The sequence below is a fragment of the Coregonus clupeaformis genome, chromosome 11 (genome assembly GCF_020615455.1).
Source record: "Coregonus clupeaformis isolate EN_2021a chromosome 11, ASM2061545v1, whole genome shotgun sequence".
In the NCBI taxonomy this organism is placed as follows: domain Eukaryota; kingdom Metazoa; phylum Chordata; class Actinopteri; order Salmoniformes; family Salmonidae; genus Coregonus; species Coregonus clupeaformis.
This window is the reverse complement of record NC_059202.1, coordinates 8,453,845-8,471,416: the sequence shown is the minus strand read 5'-3', so window position 1 is coordinate 8,471,416 and position 17,572 is coordinate 8,453,845. Positions and strand designations below refer to the sequence as shown.

General features: G+C 42.4%; 1 protein-coding gene across 2 annotated transcripts in view; it reads left to right on the top strand.

Moving 5' to 3' along the window:
• The first annotated feature begins 4,080 nt into the window (after positions 1-4,080).
• The window catches only part of LOC121576371 (WW domain-containing oxidoreductase-like), an 80,869-nt gene continuing 67,377 nt past the window's right edge, over positions 4,081-17,572 (top strand). Inside the window, exons 1-4 of one of the 2 annotated variants that reach the window (XM_041889457.1) lie at positions 4,081-4,329; positions 4,594-4,664; positions 6,269-6,326; positions 6,838-7,007. In XM_041889457.1, the coding sequence (XP_041745391.1) occupies positions 4,223-4,329; positions 4,594-4,664; positions 6,269-6,326; positions 6,838-7,007 (406 nt within the window). In that variant the 5' untranslated portion in view covers positions 4,081-4,222. The remainder of the gene's footprint in view (positions 4,330-4,593; positions 4,665-6,268; positions 6,327-6,837; positions 7,008-17,572) is intronic. The other variant, XM_041889458.1, reaches the window with a different exon arrangement.

Here is a 17,572-nt window from a genome sequence, read left to right as displayed (position 1 = left end):
CCGCCAAGGCGGAGTGCCCACCCGGTCCCTCCCCTGTGGTATTTAGTTGGCGCAGTCGGAGTCCGCGCCTTTAGGGGGGGGTACTGTCACGCCCTGGCTCTGGGGACACGGTTATGTTGAGCCAGGGTGTGTAGATCTATGTACTCTATTTCTATGTTGGCCTGAGTGACTCCCAATCAGAGGCAACGAGTGTCAGCTGTTTGCTGGTTGTCTCTGATTGGGAGCCATATTTAAACTGTCGGTTTTTCCTTTGTTTTTGTGGGTTCTTGTTTCAAGTTGGTTGTGTTTGACCGTGAACTGTCACGTTACCGTCTTTGTTGTTTTGATCGTGTTTCGCTCAATAAAGAGTATGTTTGCCTGCAACGCTGCGCCTTGGTCCTCATCTGTTCCTGACGCTCGTGACAATTACAGTAATGTTGAAATGTATACATAATATAAATACAATGAGCATGAGTGATATATATATATAATAGAAAACAGCCTAGCACCATAAATGAGCAATGCTAATAAACGGTTAATAGCTAACAGTCATGCTAAAATGCTCATTCATTCCAATGCAAAATGCTTACAATAGTATGAACGCTAGCGGGAGCGTGAGCTAGCTAACAAGCTCAACACACGGTAATTGTACACAATAAACCACAAAACTTAGCGGCACATAATGACACAGATCTCAAAGCACTTACGTTTAGATGCACGCACAATTAAACATCAGACATACAGGGACTCAGTCCACAGGAGGAAAAGTTCAGCAGGAGGGAAACTATGGAAGTGCTCATCAGGATGGGGAAAGCACGTTTCTGATCACACAACGTGCTGGGGTCATAGACAAACTGAAGTCCCAGGAATCAAGGCCACTGATAGGCTGAACGAGATGTGGTGATAAGTATTTGGCATGACCCTGACCAATAAGACACTAAAAAAAGTGGGGGAGACTAAGCTGTCCGACTAGAACTAACCAGAAGGGATGGCTAGACTCAGCTGACTGAAGCTGGCAGTTTTAACAGATACACCATCCAAAGTGTAATTAATAACTTCACCATGCTCAAAGGGATATTCAATGTCTGCTTTTTTTAAACCCATCTACCAATAGGTGCCGTTCTTTGCAAGGCATTGTAAAACCTCCCTGGTCTTTGTGGTTGAATCTGTGTTTGAAATTCACTGCTCCAAAAGTATTGGGACAGTGACAAAACATTTTAATCCCAGATTTAACCCCTTTTTTGTTGGCACTAAAGTACTTCCATACTTCCATTAATTTTGTTTAACTGGTACCAGGTTACCTTCAAACAAGTCTCGTGAGGCTTGTGGGAGGCGTAGCGCAAAACAAATACAGATTTTCGGGATGCCTCCTGGTCTGACAAACACCACTGTAGCTCTGGAGATGTGGAAGGCCGACATCGGCAGATCTAATCAAATCAAATTGTATTTGTCACATGCTGCGTAAACAACAGGTGTGGACTAACAGTGAAATGCTTACTTACGGGCGCTTCCCAACAATGCAGAGAAAGAAAATAGAGAAATAATAGAAAAGTAATAATAGATACACAAGGAGTAACGATAGCTTAGCTGTACAAAACACCTTCCTAATATTGAGTTGCACCCCCTTTTGCCCTCAGAACAGACTCATTTCATCCGGGCATGGACTCTACAAGGTGTCGAAAGCGTTCCACGGGGATGCTGGCCCATGTTGACTCCAATGCTTCCCCCAGTTGTGTCAAGTTGGCTGGATGTCCTTTGGGTGGTGGACCATTCTTGATACACACGGGAAACTGTTGAGTGTGAAAAACCCAGCAGCGTTTCAGTTCTTGACACAAACCAGTGTGTCTGGCACCTACTACCATACCCCGTTCAAAGGCACTTAAATTGTTTGTCTTGCTCATTCACCCTCTGAATAGCACACATACACAATCCATGTCTCAGTTGTCTTAATGCTTAAAAATCATTATTTAGCCTGTCTTCTCCCCTTCATCTACACTGATTGAAGTGGATTTAACAAGTGACATCAATAAGGGATCACCTGGATTCACCTGGTCAGTCTGTCATGGACAGAGCAGGTGTTCCTAATATTTGTTACACTCAGTGTACAAGGGGTACCAGTACCGAGTAGATGTGCAGGGGTACGAGGTAATTGAGGTAGATACTGTATGTACATATAACTAGGATTAAAGTGACAGATAGTAAACGGTAGCAGCATCATATGTGATGAGTCAAAAAAGTTAGTGCAAAAAGGGTCAATGCAGATAGTTAAATAGTTAACTAAATAGCTACCTGGACTAACTATTTTGCAGTCTTATGGCTTGGGGGTAGAAGCTGTTCAGGGTCCTGCTGGTTCCAGAGTTGGTGCATCGGTACGGTTTGCCATGCAGTAGCAGAGAGAACAGTTATGACTTGGCTGGCTGGAGTCTTGGAACATTTTGGAGCTTGGAGGGCACTATGGTATTGAAAGCTGAGCTGTAGTCAAAGAACAGCATTCTCACGTTGGTGTTCCTTTTGTCCAAGTGGGAAAGGGCAGTGTGGAGTGCAATAGAGATCTGTGGATCTGTTGGGGCGGTATGCGAATTGGAGTGGGTCCAGTGTGTCTGGCATGATGATGTTGATGTGAGCCATGACCAGCCTTTCAAAGCATTTCATGGCTACGTATGAGTCCTACAGGGCAATCGTCATTTACACAGGTTACCTTGGCATTCTTGGCACAGGGACTATGGTGGTCTGCTTTAAACATGTAGGTATTACAGACTGGGTCAGGGAGAGGTTAAAAATGACCAGTGAAGACAGTTGGTTAGCGCGTGCTCTGAGTACACATCCTGGTAATCCGTCTGTCCCTGCGGTCTTGTGAATGTTAACCTGTTTAATGGTCTTACTCACATCAGCTACAGTCTTCCGGAACAGCTGGTGCTCTCAAGCATGGTTCAGTTGCTTGCCTCGAAGCAAGCATAGAAGGCATTTAGCTCGTCTGGTATGCTCGCGTCACTGGGCAGCTCACGGCTGGTTTTCCTTTTGTAATCCGTGATAGTTTGCAAGCCCTGCGACATCCAACAAGCGTCAGAGCCAGTGTAGTAGGATTCGATCTTAGTCCTGTATTGACGCTTTGCCTGTTTAATGGTTTGTTGCAGGGCGTTGCAGGATTTCTTATAAGAGTCCGGGATAGTGTCCCGCTCATTGAAAGTGGAAGCTTTCCGAATGGATGCGGTGGATTGAGACGCAGCCCATATAAAAAAACATATCTCTAGTTTAAACCAGGGGAGAACAACTGCCTCGTCTCATTGAAGCCATGGAAGTTCAAGGCCGACCGCGGTACTGCAGGCATTGTTAGCAGAACGCAGAGTCCCCATTACAGTGAATGGAAAAATTGCAATCTTTGTGGTCAATCTTTGTGTAAATAAAACATTTTTAGAACTCAATCATGGTACCAATAATTGCTTCTAATACACCATATGTATGTTTTTGTACTGATTTTTATTTATTTATCGCACGCAGAAGAAGTTATAAGGCTAATTAATTGAGTTGCTAATGGCAGCCTGCAGTAACCCGGTCGGCCTTTCACTTGAGTCACTCAATGAGAGGTGGCAGCACTGAGCTAGCCTGCAACGTCACTTCCTGGAGTAGCTCAAACTGTGCATGTTATGGGAGACTCTGGTTTGACAAAAGACTGTCCTCTGTCCTACGTGACCCGGAAACCGATGAGTGGTCGGTGAGTGTGTCAATTCATTAGTAGGCAAACGGAAGTGTCCTCTCCTCGATAGCCACCTTTCATTGAGGATACTCATCTGTATCCTTCCGCAGAAGAGTTTTGAAATTGGCCACACCCCTTTGAATCAGTGTTTGTTTTGTCAGAGAAAAACATGCACACGTTTAAAAACAATATGCTTTTGTTTTGAGCCGACTTCGCCGTGGGCTTTGAATGGGTCACTTGGCTCACCCCGAGGGAGGCAGCCAATTCCAAAACGAATGCAATCACTTTTCACCCGCTGGAAACTCCTCACTACTGGGTAACCCGGGGCAGATAATCGAATCCCCTCAATTTACTCTTGCAGGACTTCAATACCCAGACAACACTTCGTAGACATCAGAATCGTCACCGTATTATTGCGGAAGTGCTGAGGCAGGATTATAATAATAATAATAACGTGAATTTCGGTTTTCAGGGCTCCTTCGCTTCTGCAAAATATAGATTGTAATTTGTGATTTTGCTATATCTCTGTATTCGTAAGAAACACGGGCTATGGCAGCTTTAAAGTATGCTGGTATGGATGATACAGACAGCGAGGATGAGCTGCCTCCAGGATGGGAAGAGAAATCTACGAAGGATGGATGGGTTTACTATGCAAAGTAAGCGAAAATGAACTATTGCGCATAGTTTCAATGGATCATTCTATTTCTACAAGCGCTGCTTGCCTTTATGGCAGTGTTATCCTTGCCATAAACCAGTCTTTGAACATACTAGCCTTTCGGCTATTACCTTATCTATGCAATATTGCCCACAATAGGGCAGAGCAGCTTATATTTGATGCAGTTAGTTACTAACAGTAATAGTTAGCTAGCTAGTTTGATGGATTCTCTCTCCCCCCTCTACACCTCTCCCTCTCTACACAGTCATGAGGAAATGAAGACTCAGTGGGATCATCCCAAGACAGGGAAGAAGAGGCGCTGTGCTGGACGTTTGGGTTACTGTCCAGTCTGACCCCATTTCCTCCTTTTCTCTTTCTCCCACCCACCTGTTACATCTCACCTTCCCCCATTCAATAGGCCTTTTTGCAAGTGTGTGTGTGTAATTGTCATTACTTGTGCACATTGGACCCAACTAGGGATGTTAACGGTTAACCATTAATCTGTTAGCAACCGAAAATACATTTAACGGTAAGGCTTATCGGGTCTATAGATTAATTTGCATAATTGTGTAGAATGAAATTGGCCCGTGTGTATTTTCTTTAGTCGTGATGCATTTTATTTATCACACGCGCACAGCATACAGAGCATAGTTTGAGGAGGGGAATAGCCTACCATCTGTCAGACAGCGCGAGAGTAACTCCTCAAAAAGCCTGTAGGCTACTGGAGTGAAACCTACTTTCGTAAACCCAGTCATTACGCAACAAATAACAATTCTAAATGCCAAGATTAAAAATGAACTATTTGTATTTTTCAATCTCAACTCGTAAAGCGTGCCTCCTATTCGCCATTCGGATGCATATGCTGTAGCCTGCCTACGGTTGACTATCAGCGCGTCCCCCACCACTTTGCAATGTGAGCTTGAGGCAGTATAATTGTTTGAAACCTGAACGTCTTACCTTGCTTCAAAGTAGCCTTGCGAAAATCCATCCATAGAAACGTGGAGGCAATTATTTTATAAAGACTTCCTCATGCCATTAACCAGCATTTCTCTCCTGTTCTATTGGTTTTCATATCAACTTTATTTCGTAGTCCAGAAGCCAAAGGCACAGTCCTTGTCATATTAGCAACCCATCATAGTATCTGCTATTAGATTCCCCCTCTTTCTAAGTTTCTAACGGAGATTTTCATCTCTGTCACATATGGTACTGCTCGCATTAGGTGCGCAGTTTAGAACTGTGTTTTCCGCGAATTGCATTTGGGCAAAAGTTTGAAAATAACGTTTTATTAGCTGCTTCATTACAGGAGTTGCATGTTCAATAATAGGTTATAGCCGTTTGACTGTCAGACGATAGGCTTGCTATTGTTGCATGTTTCCATTAAACTCTTAAAGAAAATGCCCGGTCCTTATATGCATGCATATAATCAGAGAGGAAGAGGCGAAGAGAGAGGTTTCACTCTCGCCTAAATAAGTACAATGCGTTCCTATGGGCTTATTTTTGGCCTACGCTTATCGCCTGCATTCTCGCCTTGGGACAACTCCCATTGTTAGGGCGGAAACATAAGCATCTCGTCATTATATGCAGATCTCTGATAGTATTTTCTGTTGGTCAAGTCATTTTACTGTTTGGAAAAAATTTAACCATTTGTTGACCGGTTAATGAGGATCAGTTAGTCGGTGGCAAAATTGACCGATATTTGCATCCCTATACCCAACCTAATGTGCACATGACTCACCAGATTTTTCTTATGGCACTGGGTGCACTTGAATATTCATAGTGAGAGGTCAAAACAGTGATACATATCATTCTGCGATTGTAGAGTTATCCTTATGTTAGGATGGTATTCAGTAACAGACCATTCAGAGATATTGAGTTAATGGTATGAATCTAGCTTCTGAATGGCTTGGGGAGTCTTAACAGGAGGGTTTTCTTCTCCACAGATCTACCATATGGATGGGAGCAGAATACAGATGATAAAGGACAGATCTTCTATGTAGAGTAAGTCAGTCCTCTTTTCCGGATATCCTGAACAACTAGCAAGCTAAGGGGTGGCAGTAAAAAAAGAAAAGAAGCACATTATTTGACAGTACATACATTTACCAGGCATTTACTAATAAATTACAAGGTAACAAACAAGTAATTAGGTTGTCACTGTGTAATTAACACAGTGACAACCTAATTACTTGTTTGTTTCTTTGGGATTCATTCAAATGAGCACCATTTCATATAAGAATGTACCAGAAAGTAGCAATTGTTAGTGTATTTCCTATTTAATACCAGGTAAATATCAGTGGAAACTGGTGTAAAGTCTGTAGACCCATGGCTGTGAGCAGCCTATCTATGTCCCACTGCCTGCCTGAGACTGTTCATGAGGCCTTGTTTCGGTAGAGAGGGACCTCTCAGAGCATCCTTACAACCACTTAGCTTAATAGTTATCGCAAGTTCATACAACATGAAACGTACTCCACATGAAACACGCTCGCCTCTCCCTTTCCCCCTTCCCTAACAGTCACATTAACAAGAGGAATACCTACTTTGACCCACGGCAGGCATTCACGGTGGAGGATGTGCTGGTGAAGCCGAAGCGTTATGATGGGAACACAGCAGCCCTGGAGATCCTGCAGGGTCGCGACCTCTCAGACAGGGTGGTCCTCATCACCGGGGGCAACGCTGGCATCGGTGAGTTTACGACTGTGTGTGTGTCTGTGTATGTGTAATTCACTTACTGTATTTATGCCTTGATAGTTAGCAAGTGCACCATCATTCCTTCACCAGTAGGTGGGGGTATTGACCACAGTATTTTTAGTCCAGTACTGACAGTGCTTCTCTATCTTCCCCCTGCAAGCCAAAGCTTAATTGTATCCCTTTAAAAGCAGGCATTCATCAACATTAACCTCCAAAATGATATACTTAGACTGAACAAATCATTCCCAACATGATTACCCAACATGATTGTATTGAAGTTCATTAACCGAGCTGAATTGGATGTCATTGTTAACTGTAATGAATGACGGCCATTTGTGGCGAGCAATTGCATGGCTCACTACATAATGGCCCTGGAAACAAATGCATTTCCTCTTCCTCTCTGTGTAAATTAGCACAAGTAGAAGCTTTTTATCCAGTTTGAGGGAAGATAACGACAGCACGAGGGAAATTAAACAAACATAAAATTGTTAATTGTCTTTATATTAAAATCATTCCTCTTTCCTAAAGTTATGGCTTTGTAAATGGAGTGAGTATATCACTAGAGTTGGTTGTGAAACAGTGTTGTTGTTTTCAGATTTATAATGGTCAAGACTTCAGACTTTATGAACTGGAGAGGTTGCAGACTTTCTCAGCACTTAGCTTCCCACCCTTAATGACATTTTAATATATATATATTACTTTTGTCCAGGGGTTCTGCACCACTGTCAAGTTTGTACCCAAGAAGGAACAAAACAAGAAGGAAAACATACAGGGTAGAATAAAGGGCAAAACTCTAGGAAAACATACAGGGTAGAATAAAGGGCAAAACTCTAGGAAAACATACAGGGTAGAATAAAGGGCAAAACTCTAGGAAAACATACAGGGTAGAATAAAGGGCAAAACTCTGGCTATCACATTGAAGTCATTCGAGAGAAACAACTTTTGCCACGTAAGAATGGACTAGTCAAATGCAAAACATATAGGCCTACTGTCACAAAATACCTATTGTCAACTTGGTAAAGCTGATGTAGTTTACAGTCCTTTTGCCAAGACACTTTCCAGTGAGTGAGATGGTTTTTTTTTTCTTCTCCACAAGAGGGCACAGAAGCTCTTTCAGATGGTATGTGGCGATCAGAATAATACACTGATCTTTACACACATCAGTCCTTTTGTTTCTCTTAAAGGGGCAATCTGTGATTGGTGCATCCATTTTTGGACTTATAAATTATTGATATATATAACCAATACCTCTTGATGAATATAACTTATAAATACTTCATGAGCTTAGTTCAACTGTCGTACCCCATCAGAACCCAAAATATAAGCCTGTTTTATTACTTTGTTTGTAAACAATGTAAATATAAACAAACACTGTATAGCCTCAAGACATGGTTAAATCTATAGTTTTGATGTCATGTATGGTCAGTCCTTGTATCCATAGATCTATCTATGAATTTGAGAGTGGTTACATTTCTCCACCCCCATCCCTCAGCTGTTTACCAAATCAGTGGCTGGTGGTCTCGCTGTTATTGTTCGAACTGCAGATTGCCACTTTAAGATACAGAATATCTAACTTATCAAAAACACACTTTGATATTTTAACTATAGATTTAGCTGTTGTTCCATTGATTCTGATGAACTGTGATGCATTGCGCCCTGTCTCTAATTTATTTTCCTCAGTGACGGGGGTTCTTGTATTTCAGTGAAAATTATCCAAAAGTATCAGAGACAATTATAAACAAAATAACCCATTGATGTTATTATTATTACTAATATTGTCTAAAGTTCAATGTTTTTTCGAAAGTGTCAATGCCTAATGAACACACATTTACCTTTATCCTCCACTTTTCTCCCAGTGTACTGTATATGAATTAATCTGCTATAATGAACAGTATGCCAATAGTAATTGCCACCAGTAGCGAGCTCTCTTGACATCCCAATGGCCTATGTGTGAAATGTGCTTATGCCAATTGACTAGACACAGTGGGAATTTTAATTGCATCAATAGTGTCCATTCATTTGGTCAAGGGAATTGTTTCAACAGGCAATACCAGGACATTTATTTTTCACTATAACGTTAGCGGGCTATTATTTAAATTACGTTTCCATTTTATTGTGTTAATTTAGCTCTTAACGCATGGGGAATGTACATACAGTTGAAGTCGGAAGTTTACATACACTTAGGTTGGAGTCATTAAAACTCGTTTTTCAACCACTTTTTAACAAACTATAGTTTTGGCAAGTCGGTTAGGACATCTACTTTGTGCATGACACAAGTAATTTTTCTAACAATTGTTTACAGACAGATTATTTCACTTATAATTCACTGTATCACAATTCCAGTGGGTCAGAAGTTTACATACACTAAGTTGACTGTGCCTTTAAACAGCTTGGAAAATTCCAGATAATTATGTCATAGCTTTAGAAGCTTCTGATAGGCTAATTGATATCATTTGAATCAATGTACCTGTGGATGTATTTCAAGGCCTACCTTCAAACTCAGTGCCTCTTTGCTTGACATCATGGGAAAATCAAAAGAAATCAGCCAAGACCTCAGAAAAAAAATTGTAGACCTCCACAAGTCTGGTTCATCCTTGGGAGCAATTTCCAAACGGCTGAAGGTACCACGTTCATATATACAAACAATAGTACGCAAGTATAAACACCATGGGACCACGCAGCCGTCATACCGCTCAGGAAGGAGACGCGTTCTGTCTCCTAGAGATGAATGTACTTTGGTGCGAAAAGTGCAAATCAGTCCCAGAACAACAGCAAAGGACCTTGTGAAGATGCTGGAGGAAACGTATCTATATCCACAGTAAAACGAGTCCTATAGCGACATAACCTGAAAGGCCGCTCAGCAAGGAAGAAGCCACTGCTCCAAAACCGCCATAAAAAATCCAGACTACGGTTTGCAACTGCACATGGGGACAAAGATCGTACTTTTTGGAGAAATGTCCTCTGGTCTGATTAAACCAAAATAGAACTGTTTGGCCATAATGACCATCGTTATGTTTGGAGGAAAAAGGGGAGGCTTGCAAGCCGAAGACACCATCCCAACAGTGAAGCACGGGGGTGGCAGCATCATGCTGTGGGGGTGCTTTGCTGCAGGAGGGACTGGTGCACTTCACAAAATTATGTGGATATATTGAAGCAACATCTCAAGACATCAGTCAGGAAGTTAAAGCTTGGTCGCAAATGGGTCTTCCAAATGGACAATGACCCCAAGCATACTTCCAAAGTTGTGGCAAAATGGCTTAAGGACAACAAAGTCAAGGTATTGGAGTGGCCATCACAAAGCCCTGACCTCAATCCTATAGAACATTTGTGGGCAGAACTGAAAAAGCATGTGCGAGCAAGGAGGCCTACAAACCTGACTCAGTTACACCAGCTCTGTCAGGAGGAATGGGCCAAAATTCACCCAACTTATTGTGGGAAGCTTGTGGAAGGCTACACGAAACGTTTGATCCAAGTTAAACAATTTAAAGGCAATGCTACCAAATACTAATTGAGTGTATGTAAACTTCTGACCCACTGGGAATGTGATGAAAGAAATAAAAGCTGAAATAAATCATTCTCTCTACTATTATTCTGACATTTCACATTCTTAAAATAAAGTGGTGATCCTAACTGACCTAAGACAGGGAATTTTTACTAGGAATAATTGTCAGGAATTGTGAAAAACTGAGTTTAAATGTATTTGGCTAAGGTGTATGTAAACTTCCGACTTCAACTGTATATAAGGCCATTCATGCATGAAATGTATTGTGGTATGGTTTTGTGAACAGGCCTGAATAGGCACTGGTAATATTGCGGTGATACAGGACTGTGGTGCGTCTCAGCAATGTGATCACTGTTCTGTATTCACAACATTAGTCTTCTTTTCTCCCTCTCTCCTTTGTAATTTAAAAACTAGTAAGAACTCAGATTGTGTCTTTAATTGTAATGGAAATTAATGGTCACTGTCTCGAGCGCTCTCTCTCTGTCTCTCTTTCTGTCTCTCTCTCTGTCTCGCTCTCTCTCTCTCGCTCTCTCTGTCTCTTGCTCTTTCCCCCTGACGCTCTGTCTCTCTCTCTTTCTCTTTCCCTCTCTCTGTCTCTCTCTCTCTTTCCCTCGCTCTCTCTGTCTCTCTCTCTCTTTCTCTCTGTGTAAAGGTAGTGTTCACTAGCCCTCAGGTCCACCTATATGTGTACCATTGATCCTGTAGTGACTGTGACCCTGACTCAAGCCTCCCATCCATCCCCATTAATAGCTCTTGCTCTAGCCTTCATTATCCTCCATTCAACTAACTAACTCTACACAGTTACTGTAATTACTGGCCAAGGGTCCACTGTACTGCTTGTCCTTAAAGGGTAGGTAGCATAAACGTAACCACATGTAACATGGATTTGCATAGTATATGTAGTATATGCATCAAAAGTCCCAATGCAAAGTTACACCTCACATTTCTATTTTTCTAGTTATTACATAAAACCGATCACAATGCCGAAGTCATGCCAGAAAATGTTTTTGCTGGGTGTGACGTAATATGGAGGACCAGGCAAGTAAGCCTATTCCCTTTTAATGTAAAACTCCAACAGAAATAACTTCAAATATATAACTTCAAATTAAACCAAATCGTTTGCACTTGTGACTATTGGTTTCAATTACATTTTCAGCCAATTTACAAGAGAATACTTTATGAATTTATTGTTTCAAATCAGCTTGCAAGGTTGCTAGCCAACTAGCCTGCTAATGTTCGCCCTACTAGCCTGCTAACGTTAGTCCTAACAGCCTTCTAATGTTACTTTTGCACTGCATGAGTCAGACAGTTGCTAACACCTACAGTGGCTTGCGAAAGTATTCACCCACCCATGGCATTTTTCCTATTTTGTTGCCTTACAACCTGGAATTAAAATGGATATTTGGGGGGTTTGTATCATTTGATTTACACAACATGCCTACCACTTTGAAGATGTGTTTTTTGTTGTTGTTGTGAAACAAACAAGAAATAAGACAAAAACAGAACTTGAGCGTGCATAACTATTCACCCCACAAAGTCAATACTTTGTAGAGCCACCTTTTGCAGAAATTACAGCTGCAAGTCTCTTTGGGTATGTCTTTATAAGCTTGGCACATCTAGCCACTGGGATTTTTGCCCAGTCTTCAAGGCAAAACTGCTCCAGCTCCTTCAAGTTGGATGGGTTCCGCTGGTGTACAGCAATCTTTAAGTCATACCACAGATTCTCAATTGGATTGAGGTCTGGGCTTTGACTAGGCCATTCCAAGACATTTAAATGTTTCCCCTTAAACCACTCAAGTGTTGCTTTAGCAGAATGCTTAGGGTCATTGTCCTGCTGGAAGGTGAACCTCCATCCCAGTCTCAAATCTCTAGAAGACTGAAACAGGTTTCCCTCAAGAATTTCCCTGTATTTAGCGCCATCCATCATTCCTTCAATTCTGACCAGTTTCCCAGTCCCTGCCGATGGAAAAACATCCCAACAGCATGATACTGCCACCACCATGCTTCACTGTGGGGATGGTGTTCTCGGGGTGATGAGAGGTGTTGGGTTTGCGCCAGACATAGCGTTTTCCTTGATGGCCAAAAACCTCAATTTTAGTCTCATCTGACCAGAGTACCTTCTTCCATATGTTTGGCGAGTCTCCCACATGGCTTTTGGCGAACATCAAACGTGTTTGCTTATTTTTTTCTTTAAGCAATGGCTTTTTTCTGGCCACTCTTCCGTAAAGCCCAGCTCTGTGGAGTGTACGGCTTAAAGTGGTCCTATGTACAGATACTCCAATCTCTGCTGTGGAGATTTGCAGCTCCTTCTGGGTTATCTTTGGTCTCTTTGTTGCCTCTCTGATTAATGCCCTCCTTGCCTTGTCTGTGAGTTTTGGTGGGCGGCCCTCTCTTGGCAGGTTTATTGTGGTGCCATATTCTTTCCATTTTTTTAAATAATGGATTTAATGGTGCTCTGTGGGATGTTCAAAGTTTCTGATATTTTTTAAATAACCCAACCCTGATCTGTACTTCTCCACAACTTTGTCCCTGACCTGTTTGGAGAGCTCCTTGGTGTTCATGGTGTCGCTTGCTTGGTGCTGCCCCTTGCTTAGTGGTGTTGTAGACTCTGGGGCCTTTCAGAATAGGTGTATATATACACTGACATCATGTGACAGATCATGTGACACTTAGATTGCACACAGGTGGACTTTATTTAACTAATTATGTGACTTCTGGTTGCACCAGATCTTATTTAGGGGCTTCATAGCAAAGGGAGTGAATACATATACACGCACCACTTTTCCGTTATTTATTTTTTTGAATTTTTTGAAACAAGTTATTTTTTTCATTTCACTTCACCAATTTGGACTATTTTGTGTATGTGCATTACATGAAATCCAAATAAAAATCAATTTAAATTACAGGTTGTAATGCAACAAAATAGGAAAAGCACCAAGGGGGATGAATACTTTTGTAAGGCACTGTAGCTTACAGCCACATTAACATAAACCAACGTTTTGGAAATGCATAACACCATCTAACCAGTTAAAACCAAATAATGCTACCAGTACATGCAGTTATCTTAGCCAGCAAGCAAGCCAGCCAGCTAAAGTTATTTTAGCCTGCTAGCTAGCCTAGCCAGCTAACTAGCCTAGCTAGCCAACCACCCCGGTCGACATAGCTAAGTAGTAGAGAACAACACCAACTAGTCTAGCACAGGCAGGAACCCACAGAACACACACAAAATAAGACAGCAAATAGAAAGTAGGTAGAGCAGAGACTTACCGTTTGACGGCTGAGTTAGCTACCAAAGAAGAGCCAAGGAGAGAGGGGCTTCAGAGGGAGAGGCCATTTCACAGGGCGAGGGAGAGTCAGCTAATCCAATATAGTGAGGTAAATCCAAAGTAGATTCCAGAGGCAATAATCCAGAAGCTGCATTGGGCACAGGATATGAGGGGAAGCGTCAACAATAAGACCACGATTGGAGGAAGGCTCCAGGCAGATGGAAATTATCACAACAGCACAGTCAGTCAGCTACTGTAGCAAGCTAGTACTAAGCCAAGGTTGAAAAACTCTGGTAGCCTACTTCATGGAGAACAGATCAACAAGTTTACCAAACAAATTGGAGGATGAAAAACAAACAAGTTACTAAACAATTAGAGCAGGCAGGAAAACATTTTTCACTTTCCTTTTGAGCCAGAGGCAAGCCTGCCGGTGCAGGAGAAGTCAGAGCTGCCTGGAGCAGCCGAGCAGGATTATGCGGCCCCCACGTGTGGAAAATCTGATTGGTTGTTTACATCACACCTCCTTGTGATTGGTGGATTATAGCTCACCTCTGCCAACACTCGGTCTGCATGGCTAGTGGCTAACGTTAGCCAGCTTGAGCTAGCTAACGCAGAGTAGATTCTCCATATGACGTTGAGAAACAGTGCATTGTGGGTAGTTTAGAAGAACTCCAGAAATAAGTTGATAAATATGTAAAACCCCCAAAACATAACTATGTTTGTAGTTATAGGTAACCAGATCGTGACTACAACTAAGTTACTAAGTCTTTGACCACACTGTGTTGTTACTTTAGTGAGTTAAAAACTCATGCTTCCTACCCTTTAAAGGGCTACAGTCACTGGGAGAAGCAAAGGAAAACTGGAGGGTAAACGCAAGTAAACGCAGTTTACCCACCTTCTTTTTTGCCTAACAGTTTAACCACCTTTTGTGGAAAAATGCATTGAAAGGATGGGGAGCGTTACTTTTTTCACTGCAACCGGCGATCAGAGTTTACCCACCTATTTGTTTTTACCACTACATCACTGATTGTTAGCATTTTTGTAGAGGTTCTGCATGGTCCAGGGGAAGGTAGTCTCTTGTCTGTTAAAATTCTGAGAGCCCATTAATATCGTTGTCACCTTATATTTGTACTGAATATCTACATCCATACACAGTGTTATATGTGTGCGCTAGATACTCTGTAGGGCGTGTGTGTTCTCAGGGGAGGTGTGTAGGTCTCTGGGGTGTCATGTTAATAACTTGATAATATGACATATGGTTTAGTAATGGTTAGTAATGGTCCCACTACAGCAGGACTACATGCAGCCCATTCATATCCATCAGGACTGGCTCCACAAATATGACTTCTGTAAAAGGATTATTGGATTCTTATAATTTTTATCAATTTGATTCATTTATTTTTTATTAAGATGTACGTTTAATTTGTAACATTTGCCGAACATTTAATTTCACTGGGACAACATAGATTTTTGTGTGCATGATTTGTGGTTTGATTTCAATTTGACATAAATTGCAAGATTTTATAGAGGACATTTTAGATGGCTGGTTTACAGTTGTGGTACTTTGTCTAAAGTATTTTGTCTGAACATGCTGAGAATTGTTCCTAAACAGCTTTCCCAAGTCGTGTGTGTGTGTGTGTGTGAGAGAGAGAGAGTGAGTGAGACCTGGGAAAGCCCCTGTCTAATTCATGCTGTGAATTTCACATGGTGTTGCAGGAGGATCAATGTCACAGTAAGAAGCAGAGGAGAGTTAGGAGGAGGGACAGCTAGTGAATAACAAGGTATTAGGGACTGAAAGATGTAGCATATGATCATCCTATCCCTATCTCTAAACAACATTCCCGTAGTGTTTTAGGTCTTTAAATGGTATTTGTTATTCATGAAAGAATGTCATTGTTCAGTGTTTGTGTTGATCTCTGTGTTGTGTGGATTATGAGCTAGGCCTTCTCTCTCCTCTCTCTGGAAGGACAGATCACTAAACCGATGCAGCCAGTCGCGGAGAGGGGGAGGAGAGGAGAGGAGGGAGGCTCAGTGTGCAGATTAAGCCCATAGCCAGGCTTTGTGAGTGATCATTAGATTGAGGCAGATTTGTTAAACATAACATAAATATTTACTGCACCACTGCTGTTTGTGAATAAGGAGCCTGTAAAGAGTGGCCCAGCCATGCGCTAAACCAACCGCTCGGTAAGGAGGGGATTCATTATTCATACTGGGATTGACTGGGGGGAAGTAGATGCATAAGAAGATGCTCCTGGAGAGGGTGGCATGCAGCGCAAGTTTGTAACGGGCGTGTGTTTATACACACTGTATGTGTACTTCTTCACTGTGGGACAATCACTTGTGTAAAGTCCTCTGTCTCCTCCCCTTGGAGGTGACTGGTGTTATTTTAACTGAGGAAATGGAATGGGAGTTTAACAACAGGCATTTCATGTCCTCTCTGAGGAAGATGTTTATTGGCTACGTAATGAGAACCAGTTATGGTTGGTTAGTCAAATTATTCAACTTTATTAACCTTGGATCAAACAATGCAGACCCAAACTGGTGTAACATGCGAGGGAATTGTGCCGGAGGCCAGGAGGGTTCGATAATGATTACAGCTCTAATATAATTTAACTGGAATGGTTTGAGAGAGGGGATGGAATACATATATGTGCTTAAAGCCCCTCAGTGGAATCAAATGAAAGGCTACTGGGTTATTGTGTGTAGTCAAGTAGTTTATAGACCCATCGGGTTTACAGTGTGGGGACGATGAGATGAAAGCTACGTGAAGGGGGGGGTGATTTTGATGACAGTGATGAAAATAGCCCTCCTCCAGTGATGTGTGTGTGTGCGTGTGTAACCCGTTACCGTAGGGACAGGGGTGACCGGTGTTATTGGAGGCCATGATGAAGTCTGTGTGTGAGTGTGTGTGTAAAGGTAAGGTAAAGGCTGAGGTAACCAGTGTGATGGGAGGCCTTGATGAGAGATTGCGGTGGGAGTTGGAGGTGGTCACAGGGGGAGTGGGAGTTGGGGGGGGTGTCATGGAGGTGTGTGTGAGAGGGCATGCAATGTGAAGCATGAGGGGAGTGTGTGGGGGTGAGGTGGGGGTTAAGAGGGGCCAGGCCAGGGGTAATAGAACCCCTCCAGGCCTCTCAGATGGAACAACTCACCCCTGGGCTGTAATTACAAACCATACATCCTACTTTTGGGGTGACACCACCTCCCTGAAACTAATGGAAGAGCTGCAGTTGGAATGGAGGAGAATTAGAGCACTCAGAGAGAGAGAGAGAGAGAGAGAGAGAGAGAGAGAGAGAGAGAGAGAGAGAGAGAGAGAGAGAGAGAGAGAGAGAGAGAGAGAGAGAGAGAGAGAGAGAGAGAGAGAGAGAGAGAGAGAGAGAGAGAGAGAGAGAGAGAGAGAGAGAGAGAGAGAGAGAGAGAGAGAGAGAGAGAGAGAGAGAGAGAGAGAGAGAGAGAGAGAGAGAGAGAGAGAGAGAGAGAGAGAGAGAGAGAGAGAGAGAGAGAGAGAGAGAGAGAGAGAGAGAGAGAGAGAGAGAGAGAGAGAGAGAGAGAGAGAGAGAGAGACTTGTTTTCCGTTTGCCAAATAAACAGCTTTACTGGTAATGATCTCATTAGGCTGAGCCAATACACCTGTGTACGGAGGGAATACGAACAAACAGCGTTAAATCACACTCATTATTGGGGATATCAGGACGGCCAGGATCCTAATGTACCATGCAGAGCATCCACCCACTGGTTCATAGAGATTTCTCTCTGATTGTATAATACAGGATTATAATGATGGATGCTGTGAA